This window comes from Pygocentrus nattereri, chromosome 4 (genome assembly GCF_015220715.1).
Source record: "Pygocentrus nattereri isolate fPygNat1 chromosome 4, fPygNat1.pri, whole genome shotgun sequence".
NCBI lineage: Eukaryota > Metazoa > Chordata > Actinopteri > Characiformes > Serrasalmidae > Pygocentrus > Pygocentrus nattereri.
Genome location: NC_051214.1, coordinates 39,346,081 through 39,372,476, shown reverse-complemented (window position 1 = coordinate 39,372,476; position 26,396 = coordinate 39,346,081). Strand labels below are relative to the sequence as shown.

General features: G+C 40.2%; 3 protein-coding genes across 3 annotated transcripts in view; 2 read left to right on the top strand and 1 right to left on the bottom strand.

The window, feature by feature from the left end:
• Positions 1-255: 255 nt before the first annotated feature.
• Positions 256-3,032, bottom strand: rhov (ras homolog family member V). The gene is made up of 3 exons (XM_017692584.2): positions 2,668-3,032; positions 2,502-2,560; positions 256-1,900 (listed from the first exon to the last, which is right to left on the bottom strand). The coding sequence occupies exons 1-3, from the start codon at positions 2,864-2,866 to the stop codon at positions 1,454-1,456; spliced, it is 705 nt and encodes a 234-aa protein (XP_017548073.1). The 5' UTR covers positions 2,867-3,032; the 3' UTR covers positions 256-1,453.
• Positions 3,033-4,070: 1,038 nt separating this feature from the next.
• vps18 (VPS18 core subunit of CORVET and HOPS complexes) lies at positions 4,071-9,936 on the top strand. Its single transcript, XM_017692585.2, has 5 exons — positions 4,071-4,531; positions 4,720-4,861; positions 5,156-5,247; positions 6,870-8,740; positions 8,842-9,936. Exons 1-5 carry the CDS (start codon positions 4,429-4,431, stop codon positions 9,568-9,570), a joined length of 2,937 nt encoding a protein of 978 aa, XP_017548074.1. The 5' UTR covers positions 4,071-4,428; the 3' UTR covers positions 9,571-9,936.
• A 640-nt stretch (positions 9,937-10,576) lies between these two features.
• Positions 10,577-26,396, top strand: part of ino80 (INO80 complex ATPase subunit) — a 49,151-nt gene continuing 33,331 nt past the window's right edge. The window contains exons 1-18 of the mRNA XM_017692586.2: positions 10,577-10,779; positions 14,122-14,183; positions 14,874-15,052; positions 15,628-15,794; positions 15,907-15,974; positions 16,520-16,666; positions 16,762-16,882; positions 16,970-17,172; positions 17,273-17,326; positions 17,422-17,625; positions 19,172-19,364; positions 19,550-19,617; positions 20,053-20,262; positions 20,696-20,776; positions 22,515-22,610; positions 23,250-23,309; positions 23,410-23,552; positions 24,872-24,956. Of these exons, the coding sequence (XP_017548075.1) occupies positions 14,913-15,052; positions 15,628-15,794; positions 15,907-15,974; positions 16,520-16,666; positions 16,762-16,882; positions 16,970-17,172; positions 17,273-17,326; positions 17,422-17,625; positions 19,172-19,364; positions 19,550-19,617; positions 20,053-20,262; positions 20,696-20,776; positions 22,515-22,610; positions 23,250-23,309; positions 23,410-23,552; positions 24,872-24,956 (2,040 nt within the window). The 5' untranslated portion in view covers positions 10,577-10,779; positions 14,122-14,183; positions 14,874-14,912. The remainder of the gene's footprint in view (positions 10,780-14,121; positions 14,184-14,873; positions 15,053-15,627; positions 15,795-15,906; positions 15,975-16,519; positions 16,667-16,761; positions 16,883-16,969; positions 17,173-17,272; positions 17,327-17,421; positions 17,626-19,171; positions 19,365-19,549; positions 19,618-20,052; positions 20,263-20,695; positions 20,777-22,514; positions 22,611-23,249; positions 23,310-23,409; positions 23,553-24,871; positions 24,957-26,396) is intronic.

Genomic DNA, 26,396 nt, shown 5'->3' with positions numbered 1-26,396 from the left:
GATGGATGGATGGATAAATTCTTCAAATTTCTGGTTCCAATCAACACTGTAAACAAATTTGAGCTTTTCACATCAAAGCACTCTGAATGACGTAGTTTACGTCGGAACAGCTGCAATATGCCGAATTTTTTTTAAATGTTGATGGAATTGCCTTTTAATGCATAAACATTTTGTATAATGTATAATGTATTTTGTACCTTTTACAGAATAAAATCTACTGATTCTTTGTAGCATGAAAGAAGCACAAATTGCAAATTATTTTTCTACTCCTGTTTATTATCACACCAGCAAACACAACACTGTTTAGATGTTCATCTTGAATGTGATCAAAAAGGGAAAAAAGTTTTTGCTTATGGGTTTAAATCAAAACAGGTAAAACCGTTAAAGAATTAACAACATTTGGAATATCTTCCACAAGAAGAATAAACATGTAGTGTTTTAGTAAAAACAGCATTATTTCACTCAATCATGTCTACACATTGTTATCAATGAACCTCCCCAAGAAAAAGATAGCAAAACAAACAAACCATGGTGCCAAAGCAAATCATTGTAGGCTGGGGGTCTACAGTTTCAAAACATACCTTCTTGTTTCTTTACAGATACGTAAATAACAGATAAGGTCAATTGAAAAGGTTGACTGGGAGGGAAAGAGAAGGATAACAGGATTCTGATCAACAAGCAATAGAAAAGTCCTCATGGAGAAGACTCAAACAAAATACACCTCATTGGGTAATAACAATTTGCAAAACAATGGCCGGCCATGGGATGTCGGTTGGCTGAATAAACTGAATCCTGTAGCTGCGAATTTGTCTCTTTAAGTGTTCAAAAGGAAGAGATCAAGCATACAAGTCACACTGTAGCTTGAGCTTGAGCTGTTGCATATGAAAAGTCCTGTCTGACAAGATGGCACCCAAGACAAAGACAGAGAATGGACAACCATTCTGGTCCCCACCAGCTTCTCACAGACGCCTACATGCGGGAAGCTCTACGCAGCTTTGAATGGGCACCCGTCCAGATAATGCAAATTGAGAGCATTTACATGTGGCGAGTGCTCTTTTATACAGTGATTTAGGTGAAGATGAATCCAAGAGGGCATTTGTCACTGTGTGGCTGATTATTATAGATAAAATGTTTATAGTACTTCTCTAATTGAACTTATTTGGGCTCTGGGACTTGGTACATTTTGTATCTGCCTGTTCATTTTATGCTTAGCCTTTTGTACAGCATATGATAGGCACCCCTGTCATTAGTACGTATGTGTAGGCAATAAGTCATGGAATGAGTCAGGGATTGCACCGCGGTGAGATGTTCTTCAATCCAAAAAGTTGAGGTCATCCCAACATGCTGGTCGATTTCCCTGCGAAGGCCTTGACAGATTGATCAACTGTGCATTGCAAATGTCAAAAATAAATATTAAATTACATAAAGAGTTCTCCTTTTTTGACCCACAGGGTCAGATGAAGCAGAAAAACTTTTTCCAGCTGCATTTGGAAAAGGCTTTGGCACGTCTGTCCGACAGTCTCATCTTTTTGGCCTTCCTGGCCTTGTGTTTGATGGCTGCAAAAATGGCAGCGTCAAAGGCCTCCTTCAGGTTTTTCTGTGTCAAGGCTGAACACTCTACATACTCCGCAGCCCGGATCTTCTCAGCCATGCTCCGTGCCCGTGAGCTTAGGACAGGCTTGACCTTATAACGGTCCAAGTTTATAAGAACATTGACATCCAACAGCAGGTCCGACTGAGTTCCTACTAAAATTATAGGGGAGCTAGGGTTGAAAGCGCGGATCTCCGGGATCCATTTCTTGGTGATGTTCTGGAAAGAAGTAGGGTTGACGACGCTGAAGCACAGGAGAAACACATCCGTGTGGGCATAAGACAGCGAGCGGAAGCCATCAAACTCCTCCTGAAATGTCAAAGATGGACAGATAAGGCCTAGCTGCATTCATTTCCAATGAGGTAAACAAGCCTTTTACATTCTTAACCCTTTAAACTGTGAGGGCCCATATGTGAGCCTATCATTTTCACAAAACATACGTTTTATAACTGCCTCAAAACATCTTAACATCAGTAATTGGACAATAATCTTGCAGCTAAAGAGGTTAGAAGATCTGCCCAACCCACATCTAAATTCAGGCTAAGCTGTAAGATGACATCTCCAACCAAGACCACAATTTACTAGAGTTGTCATGAAACCAGAACTGCAGTGTTGATACTGATACCTCGAGCATTGATGCTAAACGACACCACAGCAAAACATTATTGTTTTTCTACTGAAATGTTAAAATGTCTTTTTTTTTAATCAGTCTTTACCAACAGAAAACTCTTCAACTGTAGGCAAAGTACAATGTTAGTCTGGCATTAGGGTATTAACTTTCAATATTATTAAGAATTGAAAGTTTAAGTACTGAATTATTTGCCAAATAGCAGTACTGAAAAAGTATTGAACATTTGATACAATTCATCTTTAATCTGTTCAATTTTTCATGTCAGTCCAGGACTCTTACCTGTCCAGCTGTGTCCATCAGCTGAATCCGTACAGGCGTACCATCTACCTGCACTTGTCCTATGTAAAGAAATGAGAACTCAAGTTAAAACACAGAAAAACAATGATAATGAAGGCTTTGGGTTCACTGAGACCTCAATAGAAAAACAGAGATGATTAAGTCTTACCTGAGAAGACGTCGAAGGCTGTCTGCTTGTAGTCTGAGGGATAGCCGTTGGAGGTGTAGCTCACAATCATACTCGTCTTGCCAACGGCACCGTCGCCAACCAGCATGCAGCTAACAGCAGGCTCCAGCCCGTCGTCCTGGTCCAAGCACACCGACGGCACTCTCGAGTCTTGGTAGAAATAATCCATTTGAGGTGGCATGTCCAACGATTAGAGGCTGAAAAGTTATTCCCCTAAAACGCCTGGGACTCTAAGGTGTGACCACAACACTGGAAGAGCGCTGTGTGTGACCATAGGGAATCAAACACCACGTCAGTCACTCACGGCTGTTATCCTTATCATCACACCTCCTGCCTGCCGTCCTGTTTTCAACTCAGGATGAGTTTCAAAAGGGGCTGGTTTGCATAACCACGCCCCTTCCCCCACCCACTGAGAAAAAAGACCCGTATTTACCACGACTGAATATGTCCTGCTTAAACTGGGCATTTTAAAACTGCAAACGACAACAACATGAATAAAGGTGTTTTTATATTTTATATGATTTCGTGTGGGATATATTATGGGAGCCTAAACGTTTTGGCTTTGGATCAAAATGCAGTTTTTATGTGGAGTCGAAGGCCTAACAGACCAATTTTTTTAATATAAATTTTTTATTCATTTATTTTTAATACCATATTTTATAACAATACAATTAGCTGCTTAAAAAGTGAAAATATTAATAAGAATTGAATGTTTAGTATAATGTGTGTTTATTTTCTCATTCTCTGAGGGGGTGAGGCAGGGTAGCTATCTGATGGGCTAAACCAGAGTCTTTATGGGCCAACTTTGACCCACGAATCTAACCCTAACCCTATTTAAACAGCCCTGATAGAAATTCTTACAAATCTCCACACATATGTCCAGTTAGTTGATGTCATGTAAAAATGAAACTTAACACCTTTAAATAGGTAAATTTTAATTAAGCAAATAACCAACAACAACATCGAATTTCTTCACTTCTGTGAAGAAACAACACCATCCTTACCACCATAATCCTAAAAAAACATAACATTATAAATTTCACAAAATCATTTTAATAAGGCGTGGTAAATTAATATATTAAAGCCATTAATTACTATACCGAGGCCACGAATGACTAGATTGAGATCACAAATTCCCCTATGTTCGGTACACAAGTGGATATGTCACCTTAACTTGTCCTCAATATATTAATTCTTGGTCAGACATATTAAAAAAATAGTCGCCTTAAGGGTAACGTAAAGTACAGACTAATTACACCACAAAAATAAAAATATGGAAAGTTTGATTTCATGAATGTTTTAGCCAGTTAAACGTAACTAAATGGCGCCCTCTTGTGGACAGACAAAGCGCTGCATCTTAGCGTCCATGCAGTCACATGATTTTGATCACCTGACAGAGGCACTTCGCACAACGTTAGCCAGGCTCTCCAAGAGAAAGCGGTTGGATTAGTTATTTATGGATGTTTAGCTGAGTGTTCAGTTCTCACTTGCTTTATTGTGACAGTAATAACTCTCTGTATCCGCGCTTGTCGCTTATAAGAGTCGGAAAGGGAAAGAAGGTACAGCCAGCTAGTGTCAGCTAACTCAGCTAACTGTGCGTTAGCCAACACTGACAATGGCCTAATGAGAAGACTGTAACGTACAGTTGATTTAGCCTTTTCAGTCTGCCAAGACTGATGCAAATGGAGCTTCTTTCTTATTATTAGGACACGAATTCTCTGTTGACTTATCGGGAAAGATACAATGGCATCTATTCTTGACGAATACGAAGACTCGCAGATCATCCGTCATCCTGTCCACCCGTCCCGTATGGCGGCGGCCAACATGATTGGGATCACTCACTCAGGCAAGTTAGCTAGCTAAAAAACAACAAGCCTCACATTAACGTCGCCACCTATGGAGCAATGTGCCGTTACGGCCGTTGTCGTATGTTGTAATCTTTTATAAATGAATAAAGTGTGTGCAAAGTGGGATGGCATCGATAGGAAGGGCCAGACTTCATCTCTGATGCTGCTCCATATCTGTTTATTGCAGGGTTTGTGAATGTCCGGCTGGAGGAAGAAAAGCCCATATTCAACAAGCAGCGGATTGATTTCTCACCTCCTGAAAAGATAAATCACTTTGCCGTATGCAACAACCAGTTATGCATGAGTCTTGGGAAGGACACCCTCTTGAGGTAAACGAATGAAGAGTTACATTAGCATATTCATAGCATTGGTGCCATCAGCCCATTGATGTCTCTAGAGATTAATGGGGCTAATAGGGGATGGTTGTTACTTTAATAGTGATTTGATCATATGCATACTTGTCATAATTAACCCTTTGCTTTCACAGCCCTGCACAATCGGACTAGTACAATGTGTTAAAGAACTGTAAAGAGCTCTTACTGATCTGATCTTTACTGAAAATAAAGATATCTGCAGTTTACTTCATGTAATACATGTAAAAAAATTTGATTTTTATGTTTTAGGATTGATCTCGGAAAACCAGATCAGCCGAACCAGATTGAACTAGGAAGGAAAGATGACAGTAAAGTACACAAATTGTTTCTGGACCCAACAGGTGATTAAGAAGAGCATATAAGTGCTGAGTGTATCATTAGATGTAGCATTTGATTAGATTTCCTCTGTAATTTGGATGGTATTGGTAGATTGTTATTTAGTGAAATATTATAGTTTGTACTACATGATTACATCATTTTATTTAATATTTTATTTCAGTATTGTTCTGCCTAGTCATATAAATGACACATCTCAGATTGCTTAGTGTATTTGAAACTTTGCATGAATTAATTTCCTGAGCTTTCTTGTCTCACTGTATTTCAAAAAGAGGCAGAGACTCATAGTTTATTAATGTGTTCTTACATTTAAAGAGGCCCTAATATGCTGATTTTCAGTGTTTGTAATTTTATTTTGGGGGTCTAGAAGAAGAGATTCACATGCTTCAATATCTAAAAACCTCATTATTTTTGTCTTACTGTACCTCCCTATTCTCCCTCTGTCTGAAACGCTACGTTAGAGCTCCTGTGTTTTAAATCCTTGCCTCTGCTGAGCCCAGTGGGCACTGATTGGTCTGACACCAGAGTGGTTGAAAGCATTGCACATCCAGTCTTATCCATTAAAGGCTGGTGTTTCTGCAGGTTTTTATTCCAAACATGGAGCTCTGTATTTATTCCAAACACACTGCTCTGTGTTCAACACTGTTCCTTTTTTTCTCTCGGTATCAACAGTGACTTCTTGTTTCTAGCAGTATCTGAGCTGAGGACTAGCTTTCTCGCTAACCTATTGGTAACTAGCAAAAATACTTTCTCTAGATAGACAAAGCACTTCTTTTAAGTCGCTCTGGATAAGAGTGTCTGCTAAATGCTGTAAGTGTAAAATGGAGAATTACAATTGATTCCACTTGTTGAATCAACTGCTCGCTCTTCAGACAACTGATCATGTTCAAATGAAAACCAACTGCCACAGCAGCCCTTTGCGGATGAGATTGGACACCACTACAAGTTTTGCCCCTACACTAATTTCGGCCACTGACTTCTTTGTTGTTTTACAAAGGAGATTTTACCTCACAACATAAAACACGGTATCTTCTCAACATAGCTACAAAACTGAACAAACTCTTCGTGGCCTCTGGTAGTTGCTGTGTTGTGTGAGAGGGCTTGCCAAGCTTGCCAGTAGGTGGGCAATGAGGATTGTGCTACAAGATTGTGTAATCTTGTAACAAAGGAAAAGGTCAGGAATTCCAACAAGGCATTTCAGGCAGCTAAGAATAGTGGATTCTGTGGGAGAGTGTTACTCCCTCTGGCTTGTACTTGGGGCTTTGTAACTTTGCAGACCATGTACAGGCCCAAAAGCTACATAATGCACTAAAGGAAGGAGGAAATGCCCAAAAAGCATAATAGGTCCTATTTAAAATTGTGTAATTATACAAAGGCATGCAATGTAAGGCTGGAAATTAAACCTGAACTGATTTGTACCTTGTGCTTTTGAAACTTTTAAAATTGTTGCAGAAATTTGTTACATGAATTATGTGAAAAATCATGAGTGATGTTGAAGATCTGTATCTATGAATTGCACATACCTTGGAATAATTGAGTATAGACACCACAAATCAGGATGTTCTGTTGAACTTTATTTTCTTCTGCCTTATTCAGTACACCAAATAATACAATGTCTTTGTTTCAGGGTCTCACTTGGTGATTAGTCTGACCACAAACGAGTGTGTCTACTTGAACAGAAACACCCAAAAGGTTCGCAGTCTTTCTCGGTGGAGGGGCCATCTTATAGAGAGTGTGGGCTGGAACAAGGTCCTGGGTTCTGAGACTAACACTGCCCCAATTCTTGTTGGAACCAGCCAAGGCATCATCTTTGAAGCAGAAATCTCTGCTTCAGAAGGTAGTCTGTTCAACACTAACCCTGACCAATACTTCAGACAGGTTCATTCCTTAGAGGAGGATGGCAAACCAGCACCAGTCTGTTGCCTTGAAGTGGAACGCGGGATAGAATCAAAGTGCTTCATCATTGCAACCACTCGCAAACGTCTCTTCCAGTTTGTAGGCAGGTTGGCAGAAGGTTCTGAGCAACAAGGTTTCAGCTCCATCTTTGCTCAGAATCAGGAGCTCCTTCCTAGCTTTCAGGAGTTTCCTGTTAATATGGGCTACAGTGAGATTGCTTTTTACACCTCAAAGCTAAGATCGTGCCCCAAGTCCTTTGCCTGGATGATGGGCAATGGGGTTTTGTATGGCCAATTGGACTATGTGCGGCCTGACTCTCTCCTCAGTGATGTACAGGTATGGGAATACACACCAGACATTGACTTCAGCTTCAACAAGCCTATCTCCATCGTGCTCACCCAGTTCCACTTCCTTCTCCTGCTTCCTGACCGTGTTAAGGCTATTTGTACTTTGAATGGGCAAGTGGTCTATGAAGACGTGTTCCCAGACAAGTTTGGCATGCTCAAAAAAATGATCAAAGATCCTGTAGGTGGGCTGGTATGGATCTACACAGAGAAAGCTGTTTTCCGCTATCATATACAGAAGGAATCAAGAGATGTCTGGCAGATGTACATGAGCATGAACAAGTTTGATCTGGCCAAGGAGTACTGCAGGGATCGACCAGAGTGCATGGATATGGTGTTGGCCAAGGAGGCAGAGCACTGCTTCCAGAACAAACGTTATCTTGAGAGTGCAAAGTGCTATGCTCTCACGCAAAAATATTTTGAGGAGATCGCTTTAAAGTTCATTGAAGCCAAGCAAGAAGAAGCCCTGAAGGAATTTTTGCTTAAGAAGCTGGGTAACCTTAAACTTAATGAGAAGACACAGATCACCCTCTTGGTCACCTGGTTAACTGAGCTGTATCTGAACCGGCTTGGACAACTAGAGGCAGGTGACCCTAAGAATCCCCTATTCATGGAGACCCGGGAGGAGTTCCGTCGTTTTCTCTGCAACCCCAAACACAGGGAATTCTTCTACAACAACCGCAGTACCATCTATGATCTTTTGGCAAGCCATGGCAATGTTGAAGACATGGTGTACTTCTCTGTTATAATGCAGGACTACGAGAGGGTCATCTCGCACCATTGTCAGCACGATGACTACAGTGCAGCCCTAGAGGTGCTGTCCAAGCACTGTGATGAGAAACTTTTTTATAAGTTCTCCCCAGTTCTCATGCAGCAGATTCCAAAAAAAGTGGTAGATGCATGGATTCAAATGGGAAAACGACTGGACCCTAAGAAACTGATCCCAGCTCTGGTGAACTACAGTCAGATAGGCAGCGCCCAACAGATCAACGAGACAATCCGTTACATGGAGTTCTGCGTGTATGAGCTGGAGGTGAAGGAGGAGGCCATCCATAATTACCTGCTGTCACTTTATGCCAAATACAAGCCAGATTCTTTGTTGTGGTATCTTGAGCAGGCAGGTACTCATGCCTCTGAAATCAACTATGACTTGAAATATGCCTTGCGCCTTTGTGCTGAACATGGTTATCATCAAGCTTGTGTCTTAATTTACAAGATTATGGAGCTGTATGAGGAAGCTGTGGATCTAGCCTTACAAGTAAGTATGCATCAATCACTTTGCATGACACTGCGAATTGAATGTGCCTGTCACTTAGGATATGTACAGTATCTAAAGAGCATGTTTGTTTGCCTGTTAAGGTTGATGTAGATTTGGCCAAGTCATGTGCCGACCTCCCGGAGGATGATGAGGAGCTGAGGAAGAAGCTGTGGCTGAAAATTGCCCGTCATGTGGTTCAGGAGGAGAAGGATGTGAAAAAGGCAATGAACTGTTTGTCTAGTTGCAACCTGCTGAAAATTGAGGACATCTTGCCTTTCTTTCCAGACTTTGTCACAATTGACCACTTCAAGGAGGCAATTTGCAGCTCCTTGGAAGAGTACAACCAGCACATTGAGGAGCTGAAACAAGAGATGGAGGAGGCCACAGAGAGTGCCAAGCGCATACGTGAGGACATCCAGGAAATGAGGAACAAATATGGGGTGGTGGAGTCTCAAGAGAAATGTGCTACCTGTGACTTCCCTTTACTCAACAGGCCCTTCTATCTCTTCCTGTGTGGACACATGTTCCATTATGACTGTCTTTTTCAGGAAGTCACCCCTCACCTTACTACCTATAAGCTAAATAAGCTAGAGGAGCTCCAGAAAAAACTTGCTGCGACTGCGCAGACCACCAAGTCCCGTCACAGGCCCAAAGAGGAGGACACCGTCAGCCTGGGAAAAGGTCAGGGTAGCAGAGAGCAGATCAAGTCAGATATTGATGACCTCATTGCTTCTGAGTGTGCCTACTGTGGTGAGCTGATGATCAAATCTATTGATAAGCCTTTTATTGATCCACAGAAGTTTGACGAAGAGATGTCTAGCTGGCTCTAAAACTAAGACTTTAAAACTGATGTTCAATAAAAACGCTCACTAGAGTATGATCAAGGACTCTGCTACAGTTTAATAGCTGCAAGTACATGATTGAAGTATAGCATTTGTGAAACAGTTGTATTGCAAGCATTAATCTTGTAAACGTAACCACTCATACATTGAAATTTCAGTGCATACAAAATGCTTGTTTGCGTGGCCGAATGAATGAATGTCAGTATTCCTGAATGTGGCGCCTTGTATAATCTCACCAGTAAGATGTTTTTAATTAATAACTGTACAGTTGTTCACCACAGTAACTGTATGTGTCTGTGTGCCTGGTTGCTTTATATGCATCAAGGATCCTTGACCAATAAACTATACAACTTGTGTTTTGTTTGTGTAAATTTGTATTCAGGACCAACGGGAACGCCCTCCGTGTTGTCTGCAGCAGAAAATATTAAATAACCGATTCATTGTGATTTGCTTTATTAATTTGGAGATTAAGTTGTGCAGTGGGTAAAGGGGAAACAGATTGGGCGTATGTTCTGTATACAGGCTATAAGATCATTTTTTAAACGCTTTCATATTCACATCGTGGTCTAACTGTTGACATTGTGATGAGAACTGATTACATACAAGTCAAGATTCATATTTTGACAGCTAAAGGGAGACAGACACTCCTCCCGCCAATTATGTGTGTGTTCGGCGGTGGAGGGCAAAAATCATAGTCTCGCGGTAGTTCTCCGAATCCTTCCAAACTCGCGCCATCTCCGTCTCGCGATATTTCAGGGACGACGCCGACGTCATGAACGTCACATACATCTTAACAATCTCCAGGCATCACTAATCGATTCCGGAAGAGCGGGCTTTCATAAAACCCATTTCTTCGACCCTGTATGCCACCCGCGCTGTCAGTTTTAACCAAAAAAGCCACGTGTATTAATACGTAGCCAATGTGTTGTTATTATGTCAGCAAAGCGTGTTTTGGTGTCACACCAGCCGCTCCGGTGTTGATTATTATGGCTGCTCCTTGCTCCGTCCTCGCCATGGCGCCGTGGTCGCCGCTCTCCCGGCCGCTGAAAGTGGCCGCCTCTCTGCTGCTGCCGACTCGGCGCCTCAGTCCCTCTCCCTTCGCTCACGCCCGCCATTTTGGAGACGGAGAGCTGAGAGTCGGCAGCAACGGAGACGGAGCGAAAAAAGGGGCAGCACGACCGGGGTGGGGGGACTAAGGTGAGCAACTGTTTATGGAGGGAGGGGAGCGGGAGCGTTGGGGTAAGATGGCCGGGAGGGAGAAAGAATTAGAAAGCGGGGGAATGGAAGGAGCGGCTCTGCCCTTCTCCGGGGCAGAGGGGGCATTTAGGGGAGAGAGAGGCGAGCAGGCAGATACGGACTGCCTACCCTGCATTGGCGGTGGAAAGCACAAGGCCTTAACGCAAACGTATTTCACCAACTAAGTTAGCTGTGGTGACTTTTATCGTTTGGTCCCGGTCGGATGTGGCCTTAAAGAGACAGGGCCCGTCTCAATTAATCAAAATTGCCGAGTGGAAAGTGTGAAAAGTCGTCGGTAAACACCCAACTAGAAAATAAACCGCACACCTCAAATAAGCTACAGGCTGGAAAAGCATTACAAACATGGCCAACAGTGTGTAAAATAACTAAGCGACTGTATATACTCCTGAGAGTGCTAACTAACATGATCTGTTCAAGGTTAGTAGGCTATGTGTAGCATAAGCTAACTAAGAAGTTGGCTTCTTATTCGAATTCGTCGCTCTACCTTAAACGGTCGAGCCGTTACTTCAGGTGCACCGTTTAAGGCAGAGCAGGGAATTCGAATAAGAAGCCAGCTTCAGCCTCCGGTGCTGTTCAGCTTTTTAAAGCTGGTTTCGTTCAGGTTTCTTAGCTTAGCTTAGCTTGCTATCCAACTCTACAGTTAAACCCTCCTAGCTAAAGTAGCCGCTGTGTTTTGTGCAGGCTAACGGCTAGCGCATCTTAAATACCGTAAGATAGCTCACGGTTCAGCTAACGCTAACGTCAGCTGCTATTAACAGTTAGCCAGTCGTGTGTATTTATGTCCCCGAATTCAGATTAAACACCATTTCTAATTAAATTAAAAACCCTAACAAATGATTGCATTTTAAATTATGACGTTATTTAATCAGTGATTTGTGTGGAAGAGTTAGGCTAGACAGTTTGATTTTATTGATAACAAAGATCTCATTTATCCGTGCAGCTGTATGTAAATGTGGAAAACTGTAAATAAACTGTAGGTTTCGCTTTTTCAAATTACACTAAGACTAGTTGGCTGTCGCAGGTAACAAATAGGCCTTGATTTGAACGGTTATGTACGTTGTCACGTGTTTCATGACATTATTACTGTACACACTATGGGCCGGTTTCCTGGATAGGTATAAAGTCTTCCTATCAATAGAAAATTCGTGTCTAGTCCAGGACTAGGCTTAATCCCTGTCGGGGAAATCTGCCCAGTATGTCAGAAAGTTTGTAAACACCTGCTTATCCAGTGTTTGATATCAAGAGTATTAATAGGGTGTCTGCCCCCATATGTTGCAGTAACAGCCTCTGCTTTTGGAAAGGCTTTACACTAGATATTGGGTCACTGCTGTGAGAATGCAATTGCATTCAGCTGCAGAAGCATCAGTGAGGTCAGGTACTGATCATTAGTACTGGATCACTAATGCCACTCCAGCCCATCTCAAAGGTATTGGATGGAGCTCCCAAGTCCAGAGAAAGCAAGCTGATGTTTGGTACAATGTCCAGAGCTTCTCACTCTTTTTGCGGTGCTTTTCTATGGAGCTGTGTGTGCAACTGAATGCCTGTATCAGCAATGGGTTGAATTGTTGAATTCACTCATTGGAAGGGGTGTCTGGATACTTTTGGACATCAGTAAAATCATGTCGTAAGATCTATACCTTTTGATATAAGGTTATGTTGGTCCCGCACTTAGAGGGACGTGATCCAGTAACTTCTAAATTAAGAGCCTCACACTTTTAAAAATGTTCATAGCTTTGAAAGACTGACTTTTATGGTACCATATACTCACACATTCTAATGTAGTTAAGCATTTAAAAAAAGAATGATATGAAAAGTGTGTTATACTCAAATCAGGTGATATGTCTGGACTGGCTGATACGATTTTGCATATGCTGCTTATGGTTATGCATGTGGATCTCAATTCAAATTTCATGTATAGCTCTGAAGCTGTTTTAACAGTCAGCAGCAGTCAGTTTTGTGTGGAAGTAAATGCCAACACAGATATTTTGCTGTTCAGAAGTTTAGAATCAACATTTTTAAATTATATAAAACTTACAAAAGGTATAAAGGTATAACAAAAGGTATAAAATGATGGAAAAAAGAAAGAAGGTGTCAGGAATGCTGAACAGCTGCAGATGGTTCTAAAATGACTTCATTCAGTTAAAGTAAAATTGACAATCATAATGCCTTGTATTTCAGAAGTAATAATCACATCACAAGGCAGGCCACATGACAGAAATCCCTATAAATACATATTTAAGGTATATTATTTATCCTTGGATTACTTATTGTTGTCAAAATGCTTAAAATATAACAAGCTTACTTTTTGTCGTCTTGTGTAAATTTGTGTTGAAGAAGCTGAAGTTAATATGAAAAATATTTTCAGTGATGCCAAGTGTTCGTCCAAATAGATCAGTTTCAGTCATTGGGCTTGTCTCCATCGCCTTTACTTCCATCTGCCATTTATATTTCTTTATAAAATTCAATATTGATTTATTAGTTATGTAGATTAGTTATTTAACAAGTTTAAGAAGGGAAGGCACATCTTGGATTAATTTAATAAATTGTGGCAATCGTATGTGCTTGAGGGCATCCACTTCTGTGCATTGTTTTTTGTCACCTTTATGTTTAGGGACTAAGTGTATCACTCAGGTGATTTACAAGTAAATGTAATGTAAAGAGTCAGGGTACAGTCCTTTTATAACCTTATTACCTGCTGTAGTGAAGTAACTGTGATTTTGCGTTGCGGAACTCATGAGATACACATGAGCCTATAAATCCTAGATTGCATCATCACAGTCACCCAAGTTCACTGGAGGCTCCATCGCATGTTTTTTTTCCATTCTTCTTCTGATAGACAGTGTTGCATCATGGTTTATCCTCCAGGATATACGATTGACACATGATGACTGACTTGTGTACCAAGAAAAGCAGATTATTCCATCCATCCAGGTGTTTTCAAATGATTAATACAACAGCTTAAGAAGTCAGTTCTCTGCTAAGGAAGAGCAACAAGTACAAATATGAATGTTTACAATTTACTCAGTTATCTGTTGGCTGTAACAACAGTGTCAACATTGGTTAGGTTATATTTTTTAAGTGAATAACTACAGATTGCTTTACTTTAAACTCCTAAATCAATTCTTTATACATCCATACTGTCTTCATTGCTTCATTGGGTTTAATTGGGGGTATTCTTTTGTGTTGTGTTCTCAGATGCCAACAGATGATGTAAATTTCTTCTGTATCTGAATTATGGCTGAGTGGATGTAATTGTAATCATCTCTTCTCTTTCTTATCCAGCTTTACCATTTCATGAAATCTGGGTCTTGGAACTGGAAATGACGAAATCTTGTTTTCCTAAGGTACTTGAAGCATCATGGTCAGGGTTTTCAGAGCACAGTCATAGCTTCCGCAGGGGTTTAGATCAAGGGTGACCACTTTTTTACGGGACCAAAGTGCAGTGTTTGTGGTGTCTGAGGGCCAAAGACATGAAACAATATACACATGAAAAAGTTTGTAAACTAACGTTTATAACACTACACTATATTTTGTTGCTAAAATACTTAAACATTTTTTAAAGGAAAATAACATCTTACTAAGTAATATGGAAGTATGTTTGTTCTCCTGAGTACCGCTCTGGTCAATTGTCCTCACAGCCAGACTTAGGCCTGCAGGCTGCACATTGGGCAGTCCTGGTTTAGATGTTCCACTCTGTAAATTCATAAGCAGGTCACTGAATGTAAGAATCAGCAGATAAAATAAACAGAATTTTCTGTGTGAGTGGTTTGATTGTAAACCATTTCATTTTGATTCTCACTGTAGAGCTAGTAGTTAGTAGTTGTTATCAGCATAAATCAATGACAACATTCTGTTTATAACTATTATGTATAAAACAGTTTCTTATATGTGCATTTAACTTTCTCTTAAACAGACCATCTGGGTTGTAATCTAGCTTTCCTGTTCCTACTGTGTTCCAAAGAAATTCATTTACCAAATTACTCATTCACATGACCTTTTTACACACCTCATTCTGCATGTGCTGTTTTCTGCAGTGAGTGTCCTGCGGGGCCCAGGACGTCTTCTATCTCCCTATGGCCTCAGAGCAGGATGGCATGGACTCTGCCTGCTCTAAGCTGGCCAAGCCGCTCCATCTGCAGCACCTGGAGCGCTCCCTCAGGCTGGATGCCTTCCTCCGCCAGACCTCCACCATTTTCAATCAGGACATATCCAGGTAGGGGAGCTGTCTGACTAAAGAGCTGGTTGACTGGCGCATGTCACTTGGCATTAAATCGGCGATATATTCTGCATTGGACACTTTATTGTAAAAAACAATATTTTTGCATGTGAAATCATCTTGAATCTAGTTGAAAGATTGATCAAAATAAGATTGCTTTATTAATATTAGATTATTTAACCTATTTCTAGCTGATTTTTAAGTTGTTTCATTTAATAAAATTATCTGATAATTGTACATATTTCAAGGAATAATGGTTCAGATTTAATTTTAATAACTTGAAGTAAGTGAAAATGTCTAAAGATAAGTTGAACAACCTTTGTACAGCAGTGTAATAATGAGTAATAATAAGTGCCAGACATATTGATTGAACTAAGTATGATATAACTTGCCAAGATAAATTTTTTTTCCTGTGGGCCTATATATATATATATTTTCATTTTGTAATCATTAATATAGAAATAAAGTTTTGCCTATGTCAGAAAATAAATATTAAAAGTCAATATTTAAAAAAGTACCTAAATTAGAAATTGTGAAAATTAGATGTACTCTTCTGTTTGTGTGTGTTTCAGTGATGACAGCGATGATGGCTTGGGTGAGGGGCCTTCTCTCGCTCCTTCCAACCCTCATGCTCCTGTGCTTGCTGTGAAAGAAGAGCCTCTTGACTCTGAGGAAGGAACCAAGGGGTCTGGTGGAGGAGGGACAGAGTGTGGAACTCTCAATGGAGTCCTGCTTCAGGGTATAGAACATAGCCTGTAACATATAATGGAAACATTCAGTCATTCAGTTTTTTGGTAATTTATTCATTTATTTTGGCTACATTGCTCAGTATATTACAATCTCCCCTACAGAGCACAAGGCTGACAAAGCGAATCTGTATAACTTCTCCAAGCTGAGGAAGAGCCGGAAATGGCTAAAGGTATTTGCTTTCTAATCACTGCTTAGCGCTCATTGCTGTTTTGATTTCATTGTATCATTATTGATATTGCAAGGTCTGTATCTTGAAATAACCATAGTACTTTCTGATAAATGCCAACCTCATGTGTGGTTTAGAATAAAATTTCTTATGTTCTGCTTGCTTTAGTTGTAAATTTTGCTGTGTGTTAATCTTAGGTCATGTGCCACTTTTAAACATGAAGGCAACCCACCATTATAGGACTGAAAGTATGTGTAGCTGAAATCAAACAAAGAAACTGATCTCTGACATTTGTACAGTACTATATTATGTCAGTATATCTAAATAGCATGTAATACAATACCTTGTAGCTGCAGTGAAAAGAGAAAAATTTTAGGCACCATGCATGTTTTAAATTTACATCTTTGCCTAATTATCTTAATGGTTAAATGCTGCACTAATTACAAAAGTGGGCTTCTGGAGCTGACTGGGCCAATTTCCTGTATCAGACCTGCATTTTCACTCTCTACAGCTGTTTTGATGTATGACTGGTCTCTTGTGATCTTCAGGGTATCTTGTTAAGTGATGACACTACGGATTCAGACACAGACTCAGACGACTCTGATTTCTCAATGACCCGGGAGGAACTGCACGACATGCTACGATTGCATAAGTTTACCAGGTTGCACCAGAGCAAGTTTCACACTGACCGTGAGGTATAGAAACATGCTCGTACACCTACATATATAGAAACTTTATATAGTGATAATAACAAGGAAAAATGTAGCATGTTAATGATTTGTGTTCCCAGCTGCAGCAGTATCAGTACTACAGCACAGGCCTTCTGTCCACCCAAGACCCTTTCTATGAGCAACAGCGCCATCTACTAGGGCCAAAGAAAAAGAAGATTAAGGAGGAGAAGAAATTTAAGGGTAGGAGAAGGAGCAGTGTTTGTTCTGTGCTTATGTATGCTGTTTGTCTACCGAGGCCATGCTTAATGTTATTCTGTTCTGTCATAGCCAAGTTAAAGAAAATGAAAAAGAAGAAGAAACGTGGTGAAGATTTATCCATGGAAGGACGGCCGTACGTCACCAAAATATTTGCCAAGTTCTCTCATGATGCACCGCCGCCCATAACAAAAAAGAAGCACTTAACACTCGAGCAGTTGAATGCTCGGAGACGAAAAGTCTGGCTTACAATTGCCAAAAAAGAAAACCCTAAGGTAAACTAATTTCTATGGGACTATGCTTAACATTTCTCCTCTGCAATTATCTTCATCTTCATCATCTTTTATTTATATCTTAATTTCTTTTGTGTCCTAGGCTTTTAAACAGAAAGCATCTGCGAAGAACTTTGTTTTAACCAATGCCAAAAAGGTAACAACAGAACTGAGATCGACTTTGAGTTTACAGAATATATGTTTCTATTGAGATTGGTGGAGAATGTTTATTTGCTGTGTATGCCTGTTTAGCTGGCTCATCAGTGCATGCGTGAGGTGCGTAGAGCTGCGATTCAGGCTCAGAAGAATTGCAAGGAGACGCTACCACGTGCACGCCGCCTCACTAAAGAAATGCTGCTGTACTGGAAGAAATACGAGAAGGTGGAGAAAGAGCACCGCAAGCGTGCAGAGAAGGAGGCACTAGAACAGCGCAAACTGGACGAGGAGATGAGAGAGGTACATGACCATCCCCATCCCATCAGCATGCACACACACCAGTTTGTTTTTATACAATGTTGGGACATAAGGTCATGCATATGTCCTGTGTGTGTGTGCTCATGTCTGTGCATTCTAAAAGCCCATATACACCTTAAGGACAAAAATGTTGGGACACCTACACTTACACTCACAGGAGCTTTTATGACCTCCAATTCTAAATCCATGAAACACTATATAGGCCATAGTATGAAGCTAGTCACCCCCTTTGCAGCTCCACTCTTCTGGGAAGTTTTCTACAAGATTTTGAAGTGTGTCTGTGGGATTTTTTGCCCATTCATCTAGAAGAACATGTATAAGGTCAGACACACCAATGTTGGATGAGAGGGCCTGGCTCGCAATCTCTGTTCTAGTTCATCCTAAAGGTGTTTGATGGGGTTGAGGTCAGGGCTCTCTGCATACTAGTCAAGTTTGTCTACACTAAACTCACCCAGCCATAGCTTTATGAACCTTGCTTTGTGTACTGAGGCTCAGTTATGCTGGAACAGAAAAGGACATTCCCCAAACTGTTCCTACAAAGTTGGTAGCATATAATTGTCCATAATTGGCCAAAATGGTATGCTGAAGCATTTAGATTTCCCAGGGGCCACCAAAAAAACCCTAGCAATACCCTATTGTTATTATGATGATGATGATGATGATGATAATAATAATAATAATAATAATAATAATAATAATAATAATAATAATAATAATAATAATAATGAAGTCAAGAAATCTCACTTCAGCAGGGATGCCCATAATTATACATACAGATGTACACAGTGTGAATTTATATATCACAAATGGTTTGATAAATGGTGTTGTGAAGTGTTTTGTGTAATATTTAAAGAATTCTGTGAATAAGATGATAACATACTGTAATTATCAATTTTTACATCTTTTTTGTAAGGTTATCTGAGGCTGAGCTTTGATCTCCATTTTTGAAATATGATGAATTGTAGACAGTATTTATTATAGCTAAATTCTCCATGTTTTACAGCTTTCTATGTCATTTTAGAATCATTTCCATCATATCATTCTATACACATCTAAAATGTCTTACTAATGACATGGTAATTTGAAACCTGTGAAGTTGTGCATGACTAAAATTTTAGAATCATTTAAGCATTCAACCAATCAGATTGGTTTTATATTTTTGAAAAGATCTATTCCAAGCTGAACAGTGATCTGAAACTTTTGAATGCTGTGAATATGCCCATGTATAATTGCCTGGCTGTAATGAGAATGTTCTAAGCCTAACTCTGAACTTAACATCAGTAACAAAAATAAACGTTTTTCCTATGTCAGAATAAGAAAGTGAAACATAAAGCTTTTGTCAAAGCACTTTACAAAGGCCATATTGTTGCTCCTGACATTGTAGGTTGCCCATGTTTTTCTCTGGTTTTTCTTTGAGGAGAATACGTTTTTGTCCTCAACATGTATGAATACAGATATTCACACACCCACATGTCCATGAACAGTGTCATCGTTTGTGCATTCCTACCTCCATCCTGTGTCTGATTAGGCCAAGAGACAGCAGCGGAAGCTGAACTTCCTCATCACACAGACTGAGCTGTATGCCCACTTCATGGGAGGCAAGCACAATGGAGGAGACAGCAGTCAGGAGGAGATCCTCCGGAAGCTGGACGAAAACACAGCCCAGCGGCAGATAGACATTGGTGGGGGGGTGATGGTCAACATGGGTCAGGAGGATTATGGTAGGCCTCTACAGTCCGCTCACATCACTGTCATTGAAAGAAGCCATAAAATGAATCTGTGCTGACTATTTTTATTCATCTCATGTTAGAGAGTACAATTGATCTTATTGTTTACTTTCTGGCATGGTGAAAAACTGCATGGTGATTGTCTGGTGGTTAAAAAACACTAACAACTGTTTCTACAGACAGTGAATACTACAAGTCTCAAGCCCTGCGGAATGCAAAAGAGGCATACCATATTCATCAGGCCAGAGTGAGTACATGAGGGAGGAAAACAAATCCTCTCTTAGGGGTTATAGTAGACCAGAAGTTGGCTTTCTATTTTCAGTGGTATTAGTAGGGGTGAAAACATTATAGATCTGAACCCACAGTTCAGAGATTGGTGCATACCAAATGATAATAACATTCAATAAAGTAAGCACTAATTTACTGACCAAATTAAAATCCTCTTGCTATTTAAAAAAAAAACCTGTTGTTGATGTTGTCCATAAATGTTGAGTAAAATGTAAAGAGTTTTAAAAGTAATCCTGTACCAAAAAACAGATTAAATCAAATTGTGAGTTCTTGATCCACTGAGCCATTTCCTAAAGAACCTTAATCAATCTGGATGTTTGTGTAGTGTCTTCCTGGCTGTCAGTGACACGGTTTTAGTGTTGATTTGTGATGTCTCCCACTGTGTGTGATGCAGACGAGGCAGTTTGATGAGGAGGCGAAGGACAGCCGCTGTGCCTCTCTGCATGTGGCTAGTGTTTCAGGCTCTGGTTTTGGGGAGAGCTACAGCCTCTCCAACCCTTCCATCCAGGCCGGTGAGGACATTCCTCAGCCCACCATTTTCAATGGCAAGCTAAAGGGCTACCAACTAAAAGGCATGAACTGGCTAGCCAACCTTTATGAACAGGTAAGTGCCAGCAGACATGTAAACTTGATGTATGCGGGAAAAAAATGTTTGCTGTTTAGGGCTAGGCCAAATTACTATTTATTGTTATTGTAATAAATTATTCAACGATTTGTTGCAAGCTTTTCTGAGAAGTACTTAAAAAAATACGCATGCTTCCTGCATGCATATTTGATTACAAAAAGGGCTCAATTTTTCTTATTTGATTGGATTTGTACAGAAAGTAGGAGAGTATGTAAACTGTTGCAGTGTTGACTAATAATTCAACTGAAATATTGAGAGAGTAGAATTTAGGTATGGCACTACTTTGTCTGTTCTAACTCAAGACATCAGTTAAAAAAACAAGTATTTCATCATATTGTGAATTGCAAAACATTCTTTCTGTGATTTTACATTTAGGTCATATTGCCTAACTCTAATGCTCTCTGTATCTCAGGGCATCAATGGCATCCTGGCAGATGAAATGGGGTTGGGCAAGACAGTCCAAAGCATCGCCTTGCTTGCCCACCTGGCAGAGGTGAGCACTTTCCATAGTAATTTGAGACCCATTGACAGTGCACACCAGTGTTCTACTTTTCCCTAGTAATCTCTCCAGCATAGTGGTTCACAGCTTTAGTCCTAGAGAGCCGCTTCCCTGAACAGCGTCAAGTATTCCCAGCACCAGTTAGAGAACTGATAATCGAGCCTGAGCCTGACTGGGTCTTACAAAAAAATTGGATTTTAAGTTGAATTTGGGCCAGTTTTTCATGTATACTGACCGGGTTGGGTTGAATGTGGCTATGTTTGTTTTTTAATGAGTGAATTTTTTTAAAGTAGTATTTTCATTTTTATATGAAGACAGATGCCTGTTTACATTTCATATGCTTTCACATATTAAATCTCTTTAGCTATCTCTGTCAGCCAATAAGCCCCCCAGTTTCAAACAGCTGAATGCTTTTAATTAGGAGTTACACTATCAGAAAAAAAGCACTGCACAGGTACAGTCATATGATGAAGGTTGCGTGCCCCATTCAAATGACATGTTTTGCTTCTGCACAGATCAAATGTACAATTACTGTCTGTTTGCTGAATGTAATATATTGGCAGAAAAATAACAAAATGTGGCATGAAAAGTTATGGCACATTATGATGTGACACTGCATGTTGTATTGGTTTAAATATGTGGAACTAAGTTTGCAATATTTAGTTTGTTTTTCTGTAGATTATATTTTATTTTCATTCAACTTTACAGAAAAAAAAATTACATTTTTGTTTATTAAGGTACAATGTAAATATGTCTTCAAAGGTCGAGCTGGGTACCTTTTTTCAGTTTCTGTACAATCACTTTCCCAGAGGAAATATACATATAATTGTACTAGTGTTTTAAAATAGAAAAATAAAACCAAAAAAGCGTGTGAAGACACCATAAATATAACTGCTAGGAAACAGAATACAATTATGTTATTTAACAAAAAGTACTGGAGATGTATCCTTGAGGGCTAGCCCAGTGAAAGTTTAGGGTTTTTCTTCTGAAAATTCGAAGCCTCCAGTTGTCACAGGCACAGTGTTAGTAGCAAAGCAAGGCATAGGAAAAGTGCCTGTCAAGTCACAGTGGATTTTCTGTTTGGGTCAAGTTCAGGTTTCAAAGAGTTTGGGCTTGAATTTGTACTGTGCAGACCTCTAGCCCCAGGCACCTGAACCAACTTGCTGATGAGGCATGAGGATCAGGTGTATTAGGACAGTGAACAGTTGAAATAGTGCAAGGCGATGAGTTACGTGACTGAAGTTTAAAACCACTGGGCCACACAGCTGTGCTTATGTTTCACTTTCTTGGGGAAACCTGATAGATAAATCTATTTGTGACCCAAAAAATAAATGAGAAGTAGTACTTCCACCTCGCCCGTTCCATTTTCCTGTGGTGAATTCTTTTCAGTCGCACATACATTTATCTAGAGGGCAAGCTGCTGTTTTTTGGTGTCAGTGGGAACTCTCCAGCTGCCTCCGCTGTGTATCTCAGCCCTTGGGGTCTTCAAAGCAGGGAGGAAATGGAATTTGGGGAGTTTTGGAATTTGATATGAAAGAGTTGTGCCTCAGGGTCCATAGGAAACTGAGCTTGCATGTTGTCTCCTCTTAAGTTGCTTCCTGTTTTCACCCCTCTCTCCTCTGCATGTCTTTCCCACCATCTCCCTGTCCCTCCCTCCTCCCCGCACCTGTGTGTTGGCCTTATTTGCTATGCGTGTGCATGTACGTGTGTCCATGTGTGTCCTGTTCTGCAGAGAGACAATATTTGGGGACCCTTCTTGATCATCTCCCCAGCCTCCACACTCAACAACTGGCATCAAGAGTTCACCCGCTTTGTGCCGAAATTCAAGGTGAGTGTCGCAGCTGCACAGGAAGACACCTGCAATTGCAGAATGCTTTAAATATCTCCCCCTTCTTTTACTGTCCCTTCTTTCATAAACCCACTTAACTGGCTCTATTTTCAGAACAATAACACTTGGGCAAGGTTGCCTAGGCCTATTTTTGCCATTCCTCAACTGTAAGGGGAAACACAGCAGGTCTGTGCAGCCACATGAGATTGAAAAATGTGTTGATCTGTAGGGGGCAATGTTGCATCATTGCTGTTCATTTTTTTTTTTTTTTTTTTTTTTTTAAGATAAGCCTTGGACCTACAAGGAATTTGAAATATGTTAATGTCTGTTATTCTTGCAACAGTTTAAAAATAAATCTGCTACAGCTGAAAAAAATCTTTCACACAAGAAATGATAAGATTAATTACTGTAAACCTTAGCAGAAAATACTGCGGAATTTCTGTTTGGTCCCTTCTGTGATCTTTAGTGGGGTTGCTAAGGCTGTAGAACACCCTGAGGACTTGTCTGGTATCATGTGCAAATTTCTGTACAGTCATAAGAACTTCTTGCAGTGATGATTAATAGATTTACTGACACCATGTGCAGGCAGTCTCCCAACTAACCATCAATCTGTCATCTGTTTATTTTTCTGGTCTGCAGGTGCTGCCGTACTGGGGGAACCCCCACGACCGCAAAGTGATTCGAAAGTTTTGGAGCCAGGTGAGCTTTTCTGTCCACTCTAGTCCAACTGTTGTGAGAACACTGCACTTCGCAGAACCTCTGAAATCAACTATGTTTTGTCCATTTGTGGCTTCTGCAGAAAACCCTGTACACACAGAATGCTCCCTTCCACGTAGTGATCACCAGTTACCAGCTTGTGGTGCAAGATGTGAAGTACTTCCAGCGAGTGAAGTGGCAATACATGGTTCTGGACGAGGCCCAGGCTCTGAAGAGCAGCACCAGGTAATGAACCAGAAGTTTGTCATGGCTGCCTATTCAAAACCTTTACTTTCAGTTTTTTGGCACAATTACAGAGCAACAGCTGGCTTTTAAATTGTGTGACGTTTCATTATGAATGGACCTATAGGAAGTTTGAAATTACTTGGACTATAATTCTACTTTGTTGATGTTAGAGATGGCATATTGGTATTGAGAGTTTTTCGTATCAGGCCGATATCAGAAAATGCTGGATTGGATGTCAGTGGGCAAAAATGTATTTGATCTGAAACTGAAACAAGTTTGTTCTGAAAGTGCACTTACTCACGTTGTGTGATGTCATGTTGTCCTTTCTTCCTGTGGACTTGTAGAGTGTTTTAAGTAGTTTGAGTTTCTCAGTGAAAGTGTTCCTGGTATTGGCCGATATTCATGTTTTAGCATCTGTGTTAGTATTGACATCTCTAAACATATTTTTACTGTCTCCTATGAAGTTGCTGTTTTTGTTAAAACTCTGAGATTATGTAGGCAATTTCTACCAGCTATATTTCTAATGTAATTAAGCAGATGGACATGAGATTCAGTTTTGAAATGCTTATTCCTTTTTTTTTCATTTGTTCCTGTAAATTACCTTGTGAGATGGACATTGATAACCAGAAATGCTTTGTGCATGGTTATTATTATTATTAAATGTTAGCAGTAAAATTAAGTTTTTCTTTAAAAAGAAGTATATGCTAAATCTCTGCACAGTAATTTAAAGACAAGTTTCTCAAAAAATTAAAAAAGACACAAGTACTGTTTTTTTTTTTTTTTTTTTACCAATGGAACTAAACAATAATAACACTCACATTTCTCTTCCTATCTGACTTGTTCTCCCAAAACATTAAACTAAAATAAACTTCAAATCGTCCCTCATGTTAGCTGAATGATCATTTTCAAACATGGTATAGGGATAGAATTTCTAAAAGAAAGTGGCGTCTCAGATGTTTGCCTTTCCCCATCTCCAGGCCTTGGCTAACACCAGGCCTGGGCTGGAGCCCATCTCCCAAATGCAACATGTGAGATTGTACCCGACTGGGCCCCAGCAGCTTCTGTTGTGGTGAAAGATGATTCATGACCATGCTGAGAGCCTATTGCGGCCGTCAGAGCAGCTTCAACAAGCTTTTAATTCCCTTAAGTCCCACAGTCAGGCAGAAGCTTAGTTTGAGATTGTGTTGGAGTTCTGTGTCTGTTTCAGTCTGGGCCTCATTGCTGTTGACATGCTTGATAGGTCTTGTTAGATCTTTCACTAAGCCTGGTATGTGTTAGCTGTTTGATGGGGGTGTGTGATGTTTGGGTCTGCTCGATAGTGTGCGGTGGAAGATCCTACTTCAGTTCCAGTGCCGAAACCGGCTGCTACTAACAGGAACACCCATCCAGAACACGATGGCCGAGGTGAGGTTGCACAAGAAATTTGTTTTTGTACATTTTAGGACAAAAATGTCCTGACTTTGTGAGAGAAACAGAAGAAGCAGGGCTAACCTATAGGAAGTTATGTGTCATTTTGTAGTTGGCATCTTGCCTAGGGAAGCGGCAATATGGGAATTATGAGCCGATATTTTTATGTACATATCCGCTGATACGCAAATGTTTAAAAAATTAAAATGTAATAGCAACAAAAATATAATAAAAAGAATTTTAATTTATATAGCACTTTTCTAAAACCTGAGGTTGTTTTAAAGTTTCAACAAAAGGCATACAAGAGCACAAATCAGCAGTATATAAAACTTACACAGCTGTCAATCTGCTAGTGACAAAAAGTTCCTCAAAGGAGATTTTCACTCAGATTTTCACATTATAACCTAGATTTGCTCATTGCAAGCTGAGAAATTCCTTTCTCCTTAGGAGCGTTTTACTCTCATTCAGATTGTATTACTGAGAAATCTAACTCAGCAAATGCACCAACATTCATAAAATGCAGTCAGTTTAGCACAGTAGCCCAGCGTCTTAAACATTTTCCTCTTCTGGAATACAGTAAATACATCAAGATTTGAAATATCAGTCAAATTTCTGCACAATGACAAAAACACTATAAAAACTAAAACACTACTATATCACCAGCTACATAAGAGTAGGCTATTACTGTTAAATCAACTTGGCTGACACTTTTGGCAAAGCTCGCTGATTTATGTGGTGTATTTTGGTGAGGTTGCCAATCTAATGATGTCAGTAGCTTGGAAGTAGCAGTAGTTGTAATTCAGCTCCTTAAAACCCTTGTGATTCAGAGGATCTGGCAACATGCAGAGAAAAGATGTTCCTATGGAAAAACGTTTAGAGCATTTGGAGCAACTTTGGAACATTCATGTTTACCACAGGATACCATTTCAGCAATTTTCAACATTCATTTTCCTCATAAAGAAATAAGCGGAGACCTGGAGTTCCTAAAATGTCATGACACCACTACAGAATGACGACAGGGCTTCAGAGGTCTACGATCAGGCCCCCCACAGGACGGCTGAGCAGGTATGAATTTGGTGGTGGATCATTCTCAGCACTGCAGTGACACTGACATATTGATGGTGTGTTAATGTGTGAGTGCTGCACAGACTGAGACACAGCAGTGTTGGTGGAATTTTTAAGCCACTCAGTGTGACTGCGGGACTGAGAACCAAAAATATCTAGCCAGCAGTGTCCAGTGGCCAGAAACTGGCCACTGATGGAGTGAAAGGTGCCTAATGCAAACTGTGCAGCAGATGAGCTATATTCACATTACATGTATAAGATGGACCAACAAGGCAGTGTCAGAAGTGTAAGTGTACAACAGTGTAAGACCCTGACAGTGTCACAGTGCTGAGAATGATCCACCCTCTTAGTATCTCAGTCCCTGGGGGGGTC